We start from the raw sequence: 19,164 nt of genomic DNA, 5'->3' as shown, positions 1-19,164 counted from the left end.
CATATACCTAGATAGCATTGTCTCAGAAAACAATAAAGGTTTGGACACACAATGTGCGATAGTAACATCAATCGCGAGTTGTACCTAATCCTCAGGCTGCGCGCACTTTGCTTGCGTTTTCGAACGAAATTCGACCGCGTGCGAAGACCTACAAAACCTCACAAACAATCCCGATCCTTCAGGTATTAGTGGGTGCTCATCTTCTTACGTTGGTCCCTCAATTGAGAGGATCGTAGCGCCCTCGAGAATTGTATGAACATATTCACAAATCACACTGCGAAGTACCTACACGTAGAGGGATTACAAATCATACAGGCGTTCACATCAGGAATATTATAACACCACCACCTCTGCATGGTGCGTCCCGCATCTCACGTTTGGTCTGCCCATACCTCAACTGTTTATTCTCATACGACCTAGATGGCTACTATCGGTCGTAACTAGTAAGGCCCTTCCGGATAACTGTATGCCATTAAATGTTTAGGTCAACTACTTCTACACATTAGAAGTATTTCCTTGAGGCCTACCTAATATTTCTAATAGTGAGTCGTTTGGAACAATGATTTCATTATAAAAAGTAAGCAGGTAGGTACCTGTCTGTATTATGTGAAATTCATTATATTGTGAGCATCTATCCATAGGTACTAATCACATCACACTATCACACTAATATTATAAAGGCGAAAGTTTGTATGGTGTGTGTGTGTGTGTGTGTGTGTGTGTGTGTGTGTGTGTGTGTGTGTGTATGTTTGTTACTCCTTCACGCAAAAACTACTGGACGGATTTGGCTGAAATTTGGAATGGAGATAGATAATATCCTGGATTAGCACATAGGCTACTTTTTATCCCGGAAAATCAAAGAGTTCCCACGGGATTTCGAAAAACCTAAATCCACGCGGGCGAAGTCGCGGGCATCGGCTAGTTAATATTATAAATGCAAAAGTGTGTCTGTCTGTCTGTCTGCTACGTTTTCACGGTCCAACCGCTGAACCGATTTTAATGAAATTTGGTACAGACGTGGGATACATCCCGGGGAAGGACATAGGCTACTTTTTATCCTGGAAAATCAAAAAGTTCCTACGGGATTTAAAAAAACCGAAATCCACGCGGGCGAAGCCGTGGCGTAGGTCTTACTTATTGGAAACTCGTTGATTTTCCAGGATAAAAAATACCTAACTGATCTATACATATCCATGCAATACTTGCTTACCTAATTCCTAATTATACGAACAATTTGGGAGGTCCGTGGTAAGTCGTAGAACACAGCAATTAATAGTAGATAAATATAAAGGTTTAAATGTAGGTAGGTACATTAGTTTATACCTAAGTCTAACTTTAAACACATCACATTAGATATTATCTTGCCACTTTGGAGTAAACAAAAGAAAATTGCGTTACTGCTGTATGATTGTATTGAAACTACTAAGTAGGTATAATAAAACGAAGTAGGCAGGCTTCCTTCTTCCATACCCGTCTATGCCCGTACCTACTTTGGATACTTTCCAATATAAGATGTAAAGACGATACTATTTCTGAACTAGACGGTCTACGTGCTTAGAAATAATCATTGTAAATAAAAACAAACATTTTCATCTTCATCACATCCGCGAGGTACGACTTCGCGACGACCTAGTCTAGACTAGAGGCTAGAGAGTCTATACTCTATACCTAGCCTCTATCCCTCTAACCTAAGAAACTCCAACTGTAGTATCATAAAGAGAAAAATATACTTAAAAAAGTCGGTCAAGTACGAGTTGGATTCGCACGCGAAGGGTTCCGTACCATTATACAAGAAATACACTTTCTAATTTTTTTAAATTTTCATGGTGGCCGTTTTGAAAAATTAAAAAAAAAAAATTTAAAATTAAAATTTTTTGTTACAGCAGCAATAGAAATATATACGGTTCACGAGATACAGCCCGCTGACAGACGGACAACGGAGTTTTAGTACTTAATAGGGTTTCGTTGGCTTGGCACCCTTCGTCTATGAAACTTACCTACTTAGACTATGTTTTTTTGGAATTTGACGATATTATTATTAAAGGTAGGTAGAGAGTTTTTAAAGGAGAGAGGCGTAATTTTCAGTGATTGTACCCAATAGAAGACCGCTTACTGGGACTTTTGGTATTTAAAGAGATATTGCTTGATTCAATAGGCAGAGGACCATCTAGAAAGCAGTCAGTGGTAAGAAACAAAGATGCATCTGTGAGAGTTCTACTATAAAGTAGGTAGGTTTAATTATGTAATACGTACATAATTTGGGGTTTAAAATCAAACTTAAAAAAAAACTTTCTATAAACCGATTTTGATAAAACATTGCTATTAAAGTCATATTTTGAGCGTGAAAACTATTCAAATAGATACAGTTGTACTTACATTATCTTGAATTTCCAACATTTCAGCAGAGATTATAACCATGATCATCGCCGGTACATCGTTGTGTCTGAAAAATAAAACAAAACAGGTATTTATTAAAGTATCTTCAAAACCTTAGTAAACATTACATTTCAGTACAAAATACAACTGTATTACTCGGTCTCAAGTCGTTCTAAACATAATAAATGAATATCGTTTAAAATTATTGAAATCATAACTTATCATTAACTCAGTTTTGCGTAAATGTGGTACCTGTGTTCTTTAGAATTAAGGTGTTCCTAGTTCCTTAATAAAAATACAAAAGTAAAGGTTATTACCGGGTAGTTAGAATAATATTATATTTCCATTGATCCGTTGAATCAATGTTTGACACGTTTACAATGTTACCCGTGACGACTGTAGTTTGGTTCTTATCTAAATAAAATACCCGTAGAATTACTTGTAAACATTTTTAGTCTGTCATGTGTGCCATAGTTAAACAAAGTTTAGTCTTTGGTCTTAACTCAAGGCAGTGTTTCCACTATTAGACATTTCGCCATAATTGAAGGTGAAACGGGTAATGTTAGGCTTCCGCTTGGAGCTCTTTTCAGAGACGAGAGATTAAGGGTAAGGCGTAAAATAAATAAACTTCATCAGATGTTAACCTCATTTTTTATCCCACCTTATGTATACATATTTTGTTTATTTATTTAAACTTTAAAATTTAGGATGACGAAATGATATAAAAACATGAGATGTTCTTCTAATTATGCACTCTAAATCAGGATAAGTAGGTATTTAAAAAAACGTAATTTGGTGAACTTTCACAATAACTAAGGCAAAACTAAAATCATAAGTGGAAACATTGAACCTAGCTGTCACTGATGACCATGGCCATGGAGGACTTTGTCTGTAGTGGCGTTTGTTGGCGCGCGTGTTGTGACTTTTTGGAGTGTTTTTTTGTTAGAAGTGGCCGGTTTTTGTGTCCCGCTGGTGTTTATTGGTGGTGGAACTGACCGAGGAATTGACTGAGAAGCGCTCTAGAGGGGCGCCGCGTGTATGTCGGCGGGCGCCAGAACGAACGACAGACGAACACACAGACGAAGTCCATACTTGTACATGTGGTTTTCCTAACTTGTAAATAACTACACACTTGACATTGGCTAATCAGTGTAAAGCCAGACGAGAGAAGAAAAAAAAAATGGCCATGGATCATGCTGTCAGTTAGTCTGTCAGACGTCAATGTCAGTGTCAAATCAAAATGATCAAAGCCAGAAGCCAGAAATGTAAATATTTATATTTTACATTAGTGTTGTAGTTATTCAATAAAATTTAGACCGAAATTGAAGTCTAAGTTTGCAATACATCATACATTTGTGAATAAGTATATGATACATCACACATGTAAGTATTTCTTGTAATATTTTTGGTGCAACTGTATTCCTAATATTTACCAGCTAATGCCCACATGTTGCTTTGCAAAACATTTGATTTTATTGCATATAGTAACATAATGGCAGCATAGGATGTAATATTTCTGTTACTTTGACATATAATCTTTCTGCTATTCAAATATTATCAAAATCTGTTTCATTGTGGTTGAGTAATAAACATTCAAACTGGCCTCGATTCTGATGATTTTCTCTAAACCAAAATTTAGAGTATATTTGCATCTTTTTCTTTTTAGTATTGCTAAAAAAACGGGAAATGAATTTCAAATTTAAAACCCCTTTTTAGTGCACTCTACAAACTTAAAAAATAGGCTCACGACTGGCACCTAGAAGACACCAAGTTTAAAATTTAAACCTGTCAAACTGGGTCTGTCCTTTTCCTATTATATTAGTTAGGAAAGGATGTGAATACTCTAAAATTTAGTTGCGGTCAGAATCGGCACCAGTGTAGCATTAAAAACACAAAGTTGGATTTGTTTAAATAATAAGATTTTAAGACTCCGTATATTTTTTTGTCAACTTCTAGACTACTTGAAATAAAATAATTACAATAAATAGAAACACGTTATGGTTCCTGCACACAATCTTAAAATTTTATAAAAATTTATAAAACTCATCCATACTAATATTATAAATGTGAAAGTGTGTCTGTCTGTCTACTAGCTCTTCACAGCCCAATAGTTTAACCAATTTTGATGAAATTTGGTACAGAGTTCGCTTACATGGACAAGACATAGGCTACTTTTTAACATGGAGTTCCCACAGGAGTCCCGAAGACCCATCCATTTAACCAATTTATATGAATTTTGGTACAGAGCCAGCTTGCGTCCACGAAATGGAGTCCAGAAAGCAGAGTTTCCACGAGATTTCTAAAAAATCATTTGGTATTATCTAGTAGAATATAAAAAAGAAGATATCTTATCAATATATTAATAAAATAGCTTGTTTCCAATTAAGTATTTAATTTGTTTGGTTGACTACTGCGTTAAACTGCATTGCCACTTATAAGTTCCGGTCACATTAACGGCCAACAACGCGATGCTCAACGGCGTTTCCCGTTAAACTTAGATGTAGCCACGATCAATGTACACAATTCACAATGCCGTTTGGCGCTAGACGATTTTAACCCCAATTCAGTTGGCATAAGACGTTAACCATTCACGTGTGGCCACTCAGTTTAACGCGTTGATTATCGCGACAATTATGGCGTTGTTGGGCATTGACGATAACCTTAATGTAGCCGTACATTACAGTTGTCACCAACTGTTCAGGTGGACAAAATTGGAACTAGAGTCACGTCAGTCGTCTTTCAAAATCCACGCCAGATTTTTATTTATTTTTATGCATAACAGTTTTTGATTTATCGTGCAAAATGTCGGAAAAAATACCTACCGGAAACCTCGGGTGAATATTTTTAATAACAATACAAAATTCTCTACTAACGTGTGATGCTCTCAAATACTTAATTAACTGCTTACGATTCGCTAAAGTAGTTGTCAACTTGGTTACGAAACACGAAGGTCCGATGTTCGAAAGCGGCCCTGCACTACTTTCTATAGCTGAGAATTGAGACTTGTACTAGATGCCTCCTTAACCGAAGCTTCCAGCTTCCGTATGTGATGCCATCTGTAGAAAATTGTTCTAGGTTCGTCTGTTGAATAGTTTATTGGTCACTCTATCATGGATCGCAAGGATGAAACCGATGAAACCTTTTTGAGCAAAGCGTCTGAACTTTCTATATACATTCGAGTTTTAAAAGTTTTTTATTTGAAAGCTTTAATATTTCAACAATGCTGCATGTTGCACCATACAGATTTGTTTGGTTTGTCGGATTATAGCGAATTAAGCTTTTTGGTTCCTTGTATATCATGGACTTCTGCAAAATAACGCCTGCTTCTATACTACATTTCAACAATGTGTTTTTTTTTTGGTGTGTTAATCTTGAACTAGAAACACGATTGGATTGGCGAAATAAATTTGAAAACTGCTCCAAACATAGATTTACTAACCTATAAGTTTTTATCAGAAACGGAATTAAGTTTTCTTTAGTTTTTTTAATTATGTAGATGATTACAATTTTCAAAATTATCATGTGATTATTTTTCTTTAACACAGTTTATTTTTAAGCCATTATGAATTGTACCTAAGCCACGTTGGAATTTGCCATCTACCTATATACTCGTATTTCCCGGAAAGCATAGAGTGTATAAATCTATCCTTCTCACATTTTATGCATCCGGGATTATCTCAAATACAATGAACCGATTTTGATAATTTTTTCACTATCGTTATTTTTTATGAAGTATTTATTTGTACATGTAAGTATATAAACCAAAAAAATTTGAAATTATCACAATTGAGTATTTCGAAGTAGTCATGTTTATCTACTCAGTAGATTTTTTTTCAGTAGATTCTACTGATAAATTATGCAGCTTGAAGGATGCGCAGAGCGCGGCATAAGTCTACGTCTTTAATTTGTGGTTAATTATTTATTATTATAAAATTAATGTAAATTTTATACAATACCATCCGCATATTACTAAAGCAGAGTCATTAGTAGGTAATCATTTTATCTTAAATACGAGTAGGTACTAATTTATTTTAATCTACGAAGATGTAACATCTTATTACTTACAAGTTTTTTAACAAGATAAAGTTCAATACTAAAACCCTAGCAAACCCTAAATGTACAGAGTTAGCTTATATCCCGGGGACGGACACTTTACGGACAGACGGCTACTTTTATCCCAGAGAATCAAAGAGTTCCACGGGATTCCTAAAGACCCATCCGCTTATCCGATCTGTATGAAATTTCGTACCGAGGTAGCTTGCGTCCCTGAAATTGACATAGGCAACTTTTTATCCCGAAAACAGTTCCCACGGCATCTTTGAAAATCTAAATCTACGCGGACGAAGTCGCGGGTATCCTCTAGTCCATCATATAAAATATGTCATCCGGGCCATAATATTGACAAATCGATAGACATCTCATTCATCAAAATCGGCTCAGTAGTTTAGGCGCTACGGTGGAACATAGGTATGTACATAAATAATAATATGTAAATAACTAAATAGTATATTATATTATATTGTTAAAATCATAACCTATCCTTTTGACTTTGCTTGCAAATCTGTAAAGCTTGTAATTTATAGTAGGTAAATAGCAAGCTTTATTACAGCTTTGTGATTCAAGTTATTTTGCAAATGTCACGTCTTGTGGCGATCTAATCGCAATATCTACATATTAATCGATTTTCATCTAATTTGAATAAATAATTATTGTGATAATAATCGCTTATTAATTTTTTCTTCATAATATTGATATCGATTTATTTATTATGTTCTGCATGTTGATAATACCTATTGACAGTTTTGACTTCTTTTGCAAGAGTAAGGATAGTACTATAGTAGGTATTACTATCTCCATTATAAGTATTATTCCTATTACTTATTAGGATTATGCTTACCCTTTTACCTACTGTGCTAGCTTCTTTTAGTTATACTCATCCTAACTTAGGAACGAAAAACTGTTTCAAATATCCATTGAGTTCTAAAGCCCGCTCTTGACTCGCGCGTGAATCGCGGTGAGAAAGCCTATGAACAAACAGCGCGAAACAACAGTTTGAATAATTTCGTACCTTCATCTTCGCGTTTCTTGCGGCAAACACGTATACCGCAAGAAACGCGTGAAATAGTAAACATGAATGAAGACAATCACACGAATTCAAAGCAGTTCGCGGCATGAAAAAAAAGCCTACGTTTTCATCGAAAACGCTTAAACAGATGGGCCGGGAAAAGCTATTAGACCGTCATATTTTCATATTTATAATATTAGCATGGTTGACATAAATTGTACACCAAATATAAATAGGTAACAATTTAAAATTAAACAAGAAAAACTGTAGAGCTTGCTTTATCGCTAAGAAGCGATTTCTTCCAGGCAACTTAGCAAATAGAAATAACAGGAATATAGTTATTTTCGGGGGTTTCCTGTTCAGAAATTTTTAGTAGGTATACTAGCCCGAAGTTAGGATTTAACCACCCTGTGCCTAAGAGAGAAGATAAAGACGGCGGTCATGCGCCAGCTGATCTCTCTCCAGTCGTGCCGATTTGCCGTTCCAGCGCGCTATAAGAGTGAGGGAATGGGGAATGCACTTGTGTACTACATATTATATTCCGCGCAGATGGTCTAATCTCTAAGGAGATTGGCTGCCGTGGCCGAAATTCGGTCGGAAGGGCGTATATTTTCACGGTGTTCGCTGACTTCAGTGCAGATCGGGCTTTAGAAACCAAAAGGCTTAGGTAATAATGCATCGCAATAGTACACAATCGATTTATTTCGAAATGCATTAAGTATTACGAATATCAAGTGACTAATTGCTTTATCATTAACTTATTTCTACACATACCTATACGGCAAACCAACCTAATGATTACAAAAATATTCCGCCATACATTTTTACATAAGCTTTGATGATATATTTAGCGAATAGAATATAATTTTTATTGCCAAAAATGGAACAGTTGACATTATTGTAATGAATGTGAAGACCACAGAAGACTGAAGAGACGATCTCCTCGTTAACTGTGGTAAATCTATTTGGCGACAATAATATTGTAACTTGTAAAAGTTTAAAAAATATTTTTTTTTGTTTGGTTTTCAGTCAATCCAACTTTATTTTAGGCGTATCTATGGCCTTTGCCATAGCATATCTATGTTTCAGTTGTTAATTGTTAGGTTGTAATGTTAAATGTAATGCCGCTTAAGTACTTTGCAAGTATTGGAAGCTTCGATTCGCCCTGCTGTCAAAGTTGAACAATCATAGACAAAATTATAACCCATCAATTAATCAGCCTGTTTCCGTCCACTGCTGGATATAAGCCTTCCACCGTTCCACGCCACCACACACAGGCCTCTGCGCTTTTCATCCACCCACTTCCCGCTAACTTCTCAATAAGGTCGTCAGTCCAACGGGCAGTAGATAGTCCCCTAATGTGCTTGCTGGTTCGCGATCTCCACTCCAGAATACGTCTGCCCCTGCCGCCATCAATCGGTTCTATGACAAACATGGCCTGTCCACGAATGCCGGTCACTTTGGTTCTCCAAAATAATAGTGCCTCGTCAAACAAGTACTTTATTACTTATTTGACCATCGCGGTCAACTACTTTTGTATGTGAGATACAAGCCATCGCACTCATCAAGGCCAATATTTTTTTTTTAAAGATTCAAGCAAAGACAATTGAAGTATATTAAACTAGTATAGATTCAAGCCATAGCGTAGATTGCAGTGAATATTAAACGCAGAATATCTCAGACAGAAATTGTTTTTGCCTTCCAGTTCAAGTCTTAATTCAATTCGTAGTTGTTTTGGCCAAAACAATAGTAATTATGTTATGTGGATATAAATCCGGCTCGGGGTTTAATTATTGTTAATTACCAAAAAGTTACTACGAAATAAGTTCCTGGGAATTCAGTCATCTAATATTTTAGCACATGTATGTCAAAACTCATCGAGGCCAATTTTTTTAAATTATTCCTCCTACGATTTCGCTTAGTTAGACCTTAGTTCCTACTTGCCTAATATGACGTTCCTACTCATCATAAACTTTACTTTGATAAATGCCAGACTTAAAGCTCAAGCCACACTGCGGGAAAGTCGAAGTGACGCGTCTTTGTAAAAATGTAGCAAAGTAAACTGAACTTCAACTCCACCACGTAATGTTCCTACATCAATTTGTGAAGATCAAATTCAACAAATAATACTTGAAGTTTAAACAAAGAAGCTCGTATTTGCGCATTCTTCATTTTGCCTCACACATACTTATACTTTACGTGATAGACAAAGTTAGGTAAGTACCTAAAGTAGTTTTGTAACATCACTTAATTAAATTAGTTATTAAATTTGAAAAGACGCATTGTTTCGCTTCGACTCTGCCGCAAAGTGCCTAGATTCTCAGACGTGCCGTAATTAAGCAACATTTTGTACTTTGATTAAGATCTATCAATAAAAGTTAATTGTTCGAAAAAAATACATAAGTACCGCTGTTATAATCTAAGAGCAAGACCCAAAAACATTTGCAAGAAACGTCTCTTTAGTTTTTTCGCGGTCAATGTACCTACTGTAACGACCTCTCTACAGTTTTTTTTATATAAAAGATCATTCGTAAAATTTATAGTAGTATATAATATATATAAAAACGTAAGTATTCTTTCAATCAAATAATATTTATTTTTATAACTAACAAGTTGGCTTTTAGTTTTGCACTGGTTCTTTTTCTTACTTCCAACTTGGGATACCTACGAGTACGTTTTTTTTTTGTCAACTACGCGAGGATATCTGTTTAGCAATCTGTATTTTTGGCAATTCACCAAATCCTTGATTCAAACTACTAATTAAATATGGATAAATATTATTAGGATACATTGGTTACTTCTTGAATAACTGTTCTTCTGCACTTGTTACAATAATTGTTCTTCTGCACATACTTAGGTAAAAAAATTCAAATGAGAAAAATAATTATTGAGAAAATGCGGACTCTAGTTTGTGAATTTTATCTTGTTTATAGTATGTCAAGGAGCTATGTGCCTACTCATGAACAAATAGAAATATTAGTTGACTTCATAGAAAGGAAACGCTGGCTCGCCACAGGACACGCCAGAACGACCCATGCCAGACAGCGCACACGAACTGCCTGGCAAGATGTAGCTCAAAAGCTGAACAAAGTGGATTGCGGATGTCGAAAAACATGGCAGCAATGGGCAAAGGTATTTTTCATATCTTATATACCTACGCGACGTTAATATAAAAAATATTTTAAATGCAGTGACAATGGGACACAATTCAAAAAAATATAAGTAGGTACGTAAGATGATAATAGGACGTGCCAGGAAACCCCATGCCAGATACGCGCCAAAGGCATTGCCTATATAAAAAAGCCGAATAGAGTCGAATGCAGCTGCCGGAAACATTGTATATTTTAGTGGGCGTTGAGCTTTATTATTATAAAAGTGTATTGAAAAACACCTAGAACTAATAAAGTGATTGATAAAACTAGCATTTTTTATTTAAGGTAAAGGCTGCAGCTCTCAAATTGAATACTCTTTATATTACTTCACGATTTTTCGTATTTGTGGATTTTGTTATGTAAAAAAAAGATTCCGACGAATTGAGAACCCCCTCCTTTTTTTGAAGTCGGTTAAAAATAAACTTTTTTGATAGTTTTGCTTATACTTCAGTATTGGAAAGACAAAAAGGGAGCTATAAAAAGAAAAGTGGCACTAATGAGGGCCAACAATAAAACACAGACTGGAGATGACGGAGAAGAAGAAGTGATCACTCTTTCTTCGATGGAGAAACGTATGGTTGCCTTGCTAGGAGGAAAAATTTTAGTAAGACGAAACAATGAAGAAGAAAATGATCCATTTGCTGTAAGTTGTATTGTTTGTTTTTGTTTTAGTTATATAAGAATAGGATAGGTAGAAGAAGAAAAAGTGTAAATTAAAAAATAACACCCCCGACAAGTGAAGGTTACAGTAACTAGAAAAGAGCTGATAACTTTCAAACAGCTGAACCGATTTTCTTGGATTATAGCTAAGAACAGTCTCGATCAAGCCACCTTTCAAACAAAAAAAACTAAATTAAAATCAGTTCATTAGTTTAGGAGCTACGATGCCACTGACAGATACACAGATACACACGCCAAACTTATAACATTTTTAGTTATATTTTTGGGTCGGGGGTTAAAAAAATAAGGTCTTAACTAAGTAAGCTATTGATACCTGATGGATGAAATTGTTAGAGCATGAAAAAGAGATGCATGATATTAGTGTAGTAAGTAACATTAATTATTGTAAAGTCAAAATATTCAAGATACGCTAAAATGCAGTGAGTGCATAAATCGTGCATAAAAAAGGGAGATTTTATTGCTGCCCGCAACGCGCTGTTTTATTAGCATGTTTCGACATTTGAATAAAATTGTTGTACCTTGCATCTTGTAAATTGACGATGTAGGTATACCTACTTCTTTTTTGGATTCCTTATCCTATTCTGACTAGTTTTTTTTAGATAAAATAGCGAACGAATAATCAAGCGAGTCACCTGATGTTAAGTGATTACCGCCGCCCACGAACATTTTCAGCACTAGAGGTACCGTCAAGGCGTTGCCGCTTTTTCTGGAATTCGTTGTATTTTAGAAATGAACTATTGCAAATGGTAGATATCTATGCATAATTTTTGTTAAAAAACGTCGCTGTAAGCCAATAATTGTAAGCCCGATTATCGAAGTTTGAGCCGTTTTTTATTACAATAATATAATATCATAATCCTTCCGTTAGTGAGAAAACCAATTTATACGTGTTTGCAGAATTTCAACCTTGGAGATCATCATGAAGGGACCAAGCCTTTTAATACAACCTTTGTAAATGTAAGTTATGACTCACTTATAATAATGCGCTGCAAAAATATATGACAAGATAGACACGTACTTATTTAGATAAACAGTTCCTTTACTATTTTACAGGATACGCCGCCAGGTGGGTCTGATAGAACAGATTGTGAGCAAAACACACGTAACAGCGAAGAATTGGTAAGAAGATCATTATAATTAAATATTCCTTTTGGTCAAATTTTTAATTAAGCAACGCAAATTGAGGCTACCCGGATTTCCAGTTTTTTTTTTTGGAAAAATAGGTAACGTTGGGACAAAAAAGTGGTATAAATCTCTGACTCAGAACGATAGATAGGAAAAAATAAAAACGTATCTTTAGTTCAGTGGATGATAACTGACTTCGAACATGGGCCATGGGTACGATTCATATACCTTAGATAAACCTTTGTGCGATGAACACAGTTGATTGTCCTGAGTCTGGGTGTTATTTTTTTATGTACCTGTATGTGTATGTATTGCATTAAAATACGCACGTATTTTATAATAGAAAAGTAGGAACTGATTCAATGATTCTCATTAACTCCTGTCAAAATGCTTTGTATAGTTAAAAATTCCAATGTACTAATATAATTTGGCTAGTGAATAGTGATAGGTATAGTTTAATTGATTTTTATTTAGTTTTAACATGAAAACTTCTTTTATTTACAGCGAGACGAGAAACCATCTTTACGAAGAAATTCTATGAGACATGATCCTAGTGATACATCCAGTAATGAGATTTTTTATTACACTTTTATTTATTTTTTAATATTTTAAGATTTCTTAAAATATAACTTATCTACTACTAATAGAAGCAAATTGCAAAAGTTTTAACAAAGTGGTGCTTTAGTATCTACCTCTTTAGTAGGCTCCTTTCTTTGAATTTGATTTTTTATCTAATATTTTTATATGAAAAGATTTAGTTCTGGCATATCTTATTCATACACATAAACAAATTAAGCCGTCTAGGGACCTTAGTTTGATTTGAACTGGGGTTGAAACAAGTCTGGCAATTCTGGCATACACTTACGGATTCGGAATTTTATTCATATTAACAGCTATTTTTTATTCATAACACTCAGGATAGTTTAAATTTAAAAATAGGTTAATAATTCTTTTTATTTTGCTTCTAGTTCCTCGTCAACGTCGGTTGATGACACCTCCATCACCTCACAGACAATGCCAGATGGTGGATTTCAGCGAAAGAATCATCGCAATTGAAGAAAGGCGGGTTGAGACGGAACGAATCATAGCCCAGTCTCAGCAAGAATTAGTGGGTGTGCTCCGACAAATGAGTGAAGCGTGGACGTTACAAAGTGCGGCAATAAAAGATCTAGTTTCTAAATTAATTGATAAATAATGTAAATATAGGTATAAATAAATGTATTATTTAATAGAGTTTTTTATTGGATAAAGAAAATTTTGCTGCGTTTTTGAAGTCTGAAAGAACATAATGCTTCCGACAAAATGATAAGCGTGGACGACAAAAAGTGCTACAGTAAAAGAACGAATTACTTACTTAGTTTCCATACTGTTTGATATTGATAAATAATATCAAATGAAGTTTTAAATTAAAAATAGTGAAAATATATATTGGTGTCATAATTTAAAAACATATGTGCTATAAAATTGTAGAGCGGTCGTGTTCCTACAAAATCGTAAACAATAACATAAACATTAAAATATAATACTTAAATAAAAATAGATAAATAAATATACTTTTATTCGGGACTATAAGCTAGGCGCAGACACAGTACATAGAATGAAAATAGATAAAACATAAATACTAATAAATACTAATAATAATTATTAATTAGATTTTATTTTATCGGAGAAGATTTTATTTTTAGATGATGCCCGCCACTTCGTCCGCGTGGATTTGGTATTTAAAAATCCCGTCGGAACTCTTTGATTTTCCGGGATAAAAAGTTGTCTATGTCAATTTCCGGGATGCAAGCTACCACTGTACTTATAAATAGGTTAAACGGATGGACCTTTAAAAATCCCGTGGGAACTCTTTGATTTTTCAGGGAAAAAGGTAGCCTATATCCTTACCCTGGATGTAAGCTAAGTCTGTACGTTTTATCAAAATCGGTTTAACTGTTGGGCCGTGAAAAGCTAGCAGACAGACAAACAGACACATTTTCGCATTTATAATGTTAGTTTGGATTAATAGCATAGCTGACACTACAAAGTTTAATTTATATAAAGTAGATATCTCATCATCATCATCATCATCAGCCTGTGGACGTCCACTGCTGGACATAGGCCTTCCCTAAAGAGCGCCACCACACCCGGTCCTCAGCCTTCCTCATCCAGCCATTTCCCGCCAGCCGCTTAATATCATCGGTCCATCGTGCTGGAGGGCGTCCCACACTACGTTTGCTTAAACGCGGTCTCCACTCAAGGACTTTCCGGCTCCAACGGCCATCGCCTCTACGACAAGCATGGCCTGCCCACTGCCACTTCAGCTTGCTAATAGTTTGGGCTATGTCAGTGACCTTGGTTCTCCTGCGGATCTCCTCATTTCGGATCTTATCCCTCAAGGAAACTCCTAACATAGCCCTCTCCATAGCTCGCTGAGCAACTTTGAATTTGTGGACAAGGCCGTTTGTCAGTGTCCACGTTTCAGCACCATAGGTGAGGACGGGAAGGACACACTGGTTAAAGACTTTTGTTTTCAGGCATTGAGGCATTGACGATGAGAAGACTTGACTTAATTTCCCAAAAGCTGCCCAACCTAGCCGAATTCTTCTGTTGGCTTCCTCGTCGAAATTGCTTCTGCCTAATTGAATTATTTGGCCAAGGTAGTTGTATTGTGAAACAATTTCGATGCCAACATTTTCGACGCTAACCGGTGTCGGGACAACGTGCTGATTGAGCATTATCTTTGTTTTGTCCATGTTTATCCCGAGACCGACACGTCTGGAAAAGTAGATATCTAGTAGGTTCGATTTCGTTAGTCTCGTCTGACCTACGATGTGCCTACGATGCAAGTGCTAGCTCGCGCAGGTATTGTTCCGCGCGCTCGTGTATTTACTGTGTACGGAACGGATATAGTACACACCACACTATTACCCCGTCCACAGACTGCCCGTGTGGCATGGGAAGGAGCGAGGAACGAAGACAGAGACGTAGTGTGGACGCGTTACTCGCATGGTCCTCGTTCATGTCCATCGCTCCCTATTTTGTCGGTAAGTGTGCGCACAGATTCGACGTCTATCGCGTTGCAAAGGCAAATAGGCAAGCGACCTAGTGCAGCGGCGTCGCGATTAATTGCGCGAGTAGAGCAGTGTGTGGACGGGGGGTATTGCATATGGCGAACGCGGGGTGCGGTGTGGCGCGCGGGCTGGTATGCTCCTCTCACAGACGCGGACGCCTAAAAAATGCTACTGCGACGCGTCTTGCGGTTAAGTTCACGGACGACTATGAAATTGGCGCAGACTATAAAAAAATTGATAAGTACCTAAACTTCTCAGAGCAAGTCTAATTCAAAACAGGTTTTATTATCATTTCACTAAGAAAGTTGATATGTAGTATATGTACCTGCCTATTTGTAATATACCTAGCACATTCATTGCGTAAAGTGCTGAGTGGTGCTGATGCCAGACATATTGTCAGTGTTCGATATACGAGTGTCCAGAACAATTTGTCCATGAAAATTTATATGGGACCACCTGCAATGTATATATAAAACCCTTTCAAACAAAAAAAAAATTCCAAATCGGCCCAGGCGTCTTAGACTAATCGGGTAACATACATTAAAAAAAAGAATCCGACGAATTAAGAACCTCCTCCTGTTTTCGAAGTCGGTTAAAAAGGTAAGCCGGGGCGTCCTCTAAGTACCTAAATAAGATTTTTAAATTATTGTAGAGATGGTGCTTGCAACTTCCAACTAGACACAACACCATATTAAATTAAATTAAATATACTAAATTTAAAAATGGGTAAGAAAATGCTATCTGCAATTTTTGTGTTTAATTTAGTAAAGTACCTAACTAGGCACCTTGTAACTAGGTACCTTGTAATACATCGATGAGTGATGACCTTGATACTTTTCGCCCCATGTGCTAGGTATATAAATACCTACTTAATTAATCTAGAAATATTGTCATAATAATTAAAACATTGGCTTTGATTAGACCATTCTTTATACCACTCATTAACACGTACGAAGTCGGTAGCATGATGTCATAATAAAGGTTAACACTATAATGAAAACACAACTTTGCAGTTATGATTGTAGAAGAGTTGATATTTCCATCACTGATCGAACATGCACGACTCATTAGTCAACGCATAATTATGTAATTATATAATTGTTATTATTTTTTACTTCAAGAACTTAGGACGAATTACATAAGATTTATAATAACTCGTCACATGACTTCAGTAGATTCCATGCAAACATTATTATGATAGGCTACCTACCTATTATACCGTGGACAATTGAAAGTTGAAATAAATCAATTCGTAGTACTAGATTGTAGGATCGAGTATCGACTTACCTATTTCTAAGAATGACTAGAGCATACCTACTATTTACCTTTTTACTCTTTGTTAGTAACTATGCTTATTTGAATACATCAAGCTTGAAGATATTACTGTGGACTAGAGGTGCACGCCGAGTAACAAAATATTCTCCAACGGCGCAGTAGCGGCCGGCGTCGCACCCGATCCAAAATGCGATAAAAGCGCCGCACTCGCAATTTTTCGGAACATAGATTTCTTAACCACTACATAAAGTTAGAGACTACAAAAGCTTGCAACAGAGCAATGTCTGGCAAATAAAACGAAAGCAATGTAGGTCATTGCCTAAAGTAAATCCTAAGCAATACACCAAACTAGGAATTAAATAGGTCTGTACAGTAAAAAAGAAACGAAAAACCGACAAGAAATATTCGTAGAGAAACAAGAGAAACAAAATCAGTCTGGGAAGTTTGTAACCAGATCAAAATAAATTCATTGAAAAGGGCCCTGCGAGGAACAAGATAGACATTCCCATGGTCTGGGTATCTAGTCAAAAGCTTTACAGCAGACGAACAAGATACAAGCATAAAATAAATGCCGAAAATCTCAAGGCCTCATTATGAATCTATGAATCGAAAAGCTTAGTTTTAACCTGGAAAAATGCAGTCTGATTAGTGTTGTTCAAAACGTCAGCTCTTAAACTGTATGCAGGTCAGTTTAGTTGCTTGACTATTACGGAAAGCTGATGGAAAGAGTCATATTCTTTAGAGAATTGGAATTGCACGATTCATCCTCACTACAAAACTCAAGCATGCAGGTTTCCACACGATGTTTTCTTTCATTGTTTAAGCAAGTGCTATTTAATTGCTTAAAACGCACATAACTCCGAAAGTTAGAGATGCATGCCCGTGATAGAATCCTCGACCTCCCGATTAGGAGGGGGAGGTCTTAACGACCTGGCTGTCATGGCTTTGCAAGAATTCGGTAGTTTTGCTAGGAAGAGGTAGAATGGAAGCCAGGCAGAGTATGATCTATGTAGAGGTCATTAACGCTTTTAATTCTGAATCCTGAAGAGAGATAACGAAAAATATAAACAGGATGAGGTGTGTGAAACAGTTTACCTCCATTGAGGCTTTGATTAATGCATAATGTATAGATTGTAGATGCAACTGGTACTATCCGAAGATATAAGCAGAAAATGTGGCAAGCGCCAGGCAAAACTTAGATCTCATTTTAATCAAGTTGCACGATGACACCAAAGTGGCGTTTTAAATGTGTCAAGGAAGGCCTAGGGTATGGGTTGACAAGAATTAACTTGTCGGAAAGATAGCCATCTAAGAGCACAACCTGACAAAAGCGTCACGCGACCTGACTTTATAGTAGGTGCCTACCGACCTAGGGATTATAAATAAAAAAAATTTTTTTTTCTTTCTCGTCTGGCTTTACAAAGATTAGCCAATGTCAAGTTTGTAGTTATTTGTAACAAGTTAGTTAAACTACAAATATGGACCCCGTCTGTGCCGGCGCTCGCCGACATTTACGCACGGCACCCCCTTAGAGCGCTTTCCAGTCAGTTTTAACAAAAAAAAAACACTCCAAAAAGGTAGAGCACGCCCGCCAGCTAACACCAACACAGACGAAGTCCCATAAAATTTTTTGATGTTGGGACTGATTTAAATTTTAAAATTACGTTTTAAATACGTAGATCCTAGCCACCTATTCAACTGAGCACCTAACATTAGATTAAATAATTCATTTTTCAATCATGCACCTACTCGTGTAAGTAAACAATACCTAGAGATTTGTTGTGCTTGCTATTTTGAAATGCGTTACGAATTTTGCTATTGTAATGTATGAAAATTGAAAATGAGTCTGAGTATAGAAAAATACCGTGTTGTATTCTTCTTCGACCTAGAACGTTTTCTGTTCTGGTTTTGTATCTGTGACAGATTTCCCCTTTGACTATGTAAGTATGTATCTAATAACTACTATAGTCATTTGTGATTTGAGCATCTGTGAGCTACTTACTAGAGATATCTTATAGGTGCAAGAGACGGGTCTGCCTGCGAAATACTTTAAAATGCTTTTTCGCAATTCGTAACCTATTACGACAAAGTAGGTAGGCTTATGGCATTCTTCAGTTGCTTCGTTGTGGCGTGATTGAAGGACAAACCAATAAACCAACAAACAAACACACTTTCGCATTTATAATATGGGTAGTGATATTTCCGTATCTACAGATATTCGCATTTATTACATCGCCACAGAGTATTTAAATGAAACCAGGATGTGATTCTTATTTTTTTAATACGTTTTGATACAAGTTTTTGCTACACAGAGTTCACAAGAAACACCTAAATATTACTTATACTCATCACTTTACAAGAAACAACAATCGGTACAATCGCTGCGTTTTTTGTTGCTACTTAGTACCTATGTTTCTTTCAAGTGAGGCTCTAG

General features: G+C 36.2%; 2 protein-coding genes across 6 annotated transcripts in view; one reads left to right on the top strand and one right to left on the bottom strand.

Annotated features, from left to right (window-relative positions):
• LOC123871443 (calcium release-activated calcium channel protein 1-like) overlaps positions 1-19,164 on the bottom strand; it is a 62,158-nt gene that overhangs the window by 35,309 nt on the left and 7,685 nt on the right. For 2 of the 3 annotated variants that reach the window (XM_045915264.1, XM_045915267.1), the window contains exons 1-2: positions 2,533-2,632; positions 2,377-2,443 (exon numbers count right to left, since the gene is read on the bottom strand). In XM_045915264.1, coding sequence (XP_045771220.1) covers positions 2,377-2,443; positions 2,533-2,591 — 126 coding nt within the window. In that variant the 5' untranslated portion in view covers positions 2,592-2,632. Of the gene's footprint in view, positions 1-2,376; positions 2,444-2,532; positions 2,633-19,164 lie in introns of those variants that run through there. The other variant, XM_045915265.1, reaches the window with a different exon arrangement.
• LOC123871454 lies at positions 1,534-13,625 on the top strand. Of its 3 annotated transcripts, XM_045915292.1 has the most exons (8): positions 1,534-1,544; positions 3,638-3,759; positions 10,375-10,573; positions 11,045-11,236; positions 12,172-12,231; positions 12,328-12,393; positions 12,904-12,964; positions 13,368-13,625. In XM_045915292.1, the coding sequence occupies exons 3-8, from the start codon at positions 10,376-10,378 to the stop codon at positions 13,592-13,594; spliced, it is 804 nt and encodes a 267-aa protein (XP_045771248.1). In that variant the 5' UTR covers positions 1,534-1,544; positions 3,638-3,759; position 10,375; the 3' UTR covers positions 13,595-13,625. The 3 variants fall into 3 exon arrangements, with proteins under 3 accessions (XP_045771248.1, XP_045771247.1, XP_045771249.1); XM_045915291.1 differs by lacking the exon at positions 1,534-1,544 and having other exon boundaries at positions 3,590-3,759; XM_045915293.1 differs by lacking the exons at positions 1,534-1,544; positions 12,172-12,231 and having other exon boundaries at positions 3,590-3,759.

Source organism: Maniola jurtina, chromosome 13 (assembly GCF_905333055.1).
Source record: "Maniola jurtina chromosome 13, ilManJurt1.1, whole genome shotgun sequence".
Taxonomy (NCBI): domain Eukaryota; kingdom Metazoa; phylum Arthropoda; class Insecta; order Lepidoptera; family Nymphalidae; genus Maniola; species Maniola jurtina.
The sequence above is the reverse complement of the archived record's forward strand: the minus strand, read 5'-3'. Positions and strand labels throughout refer to the sequence as shown.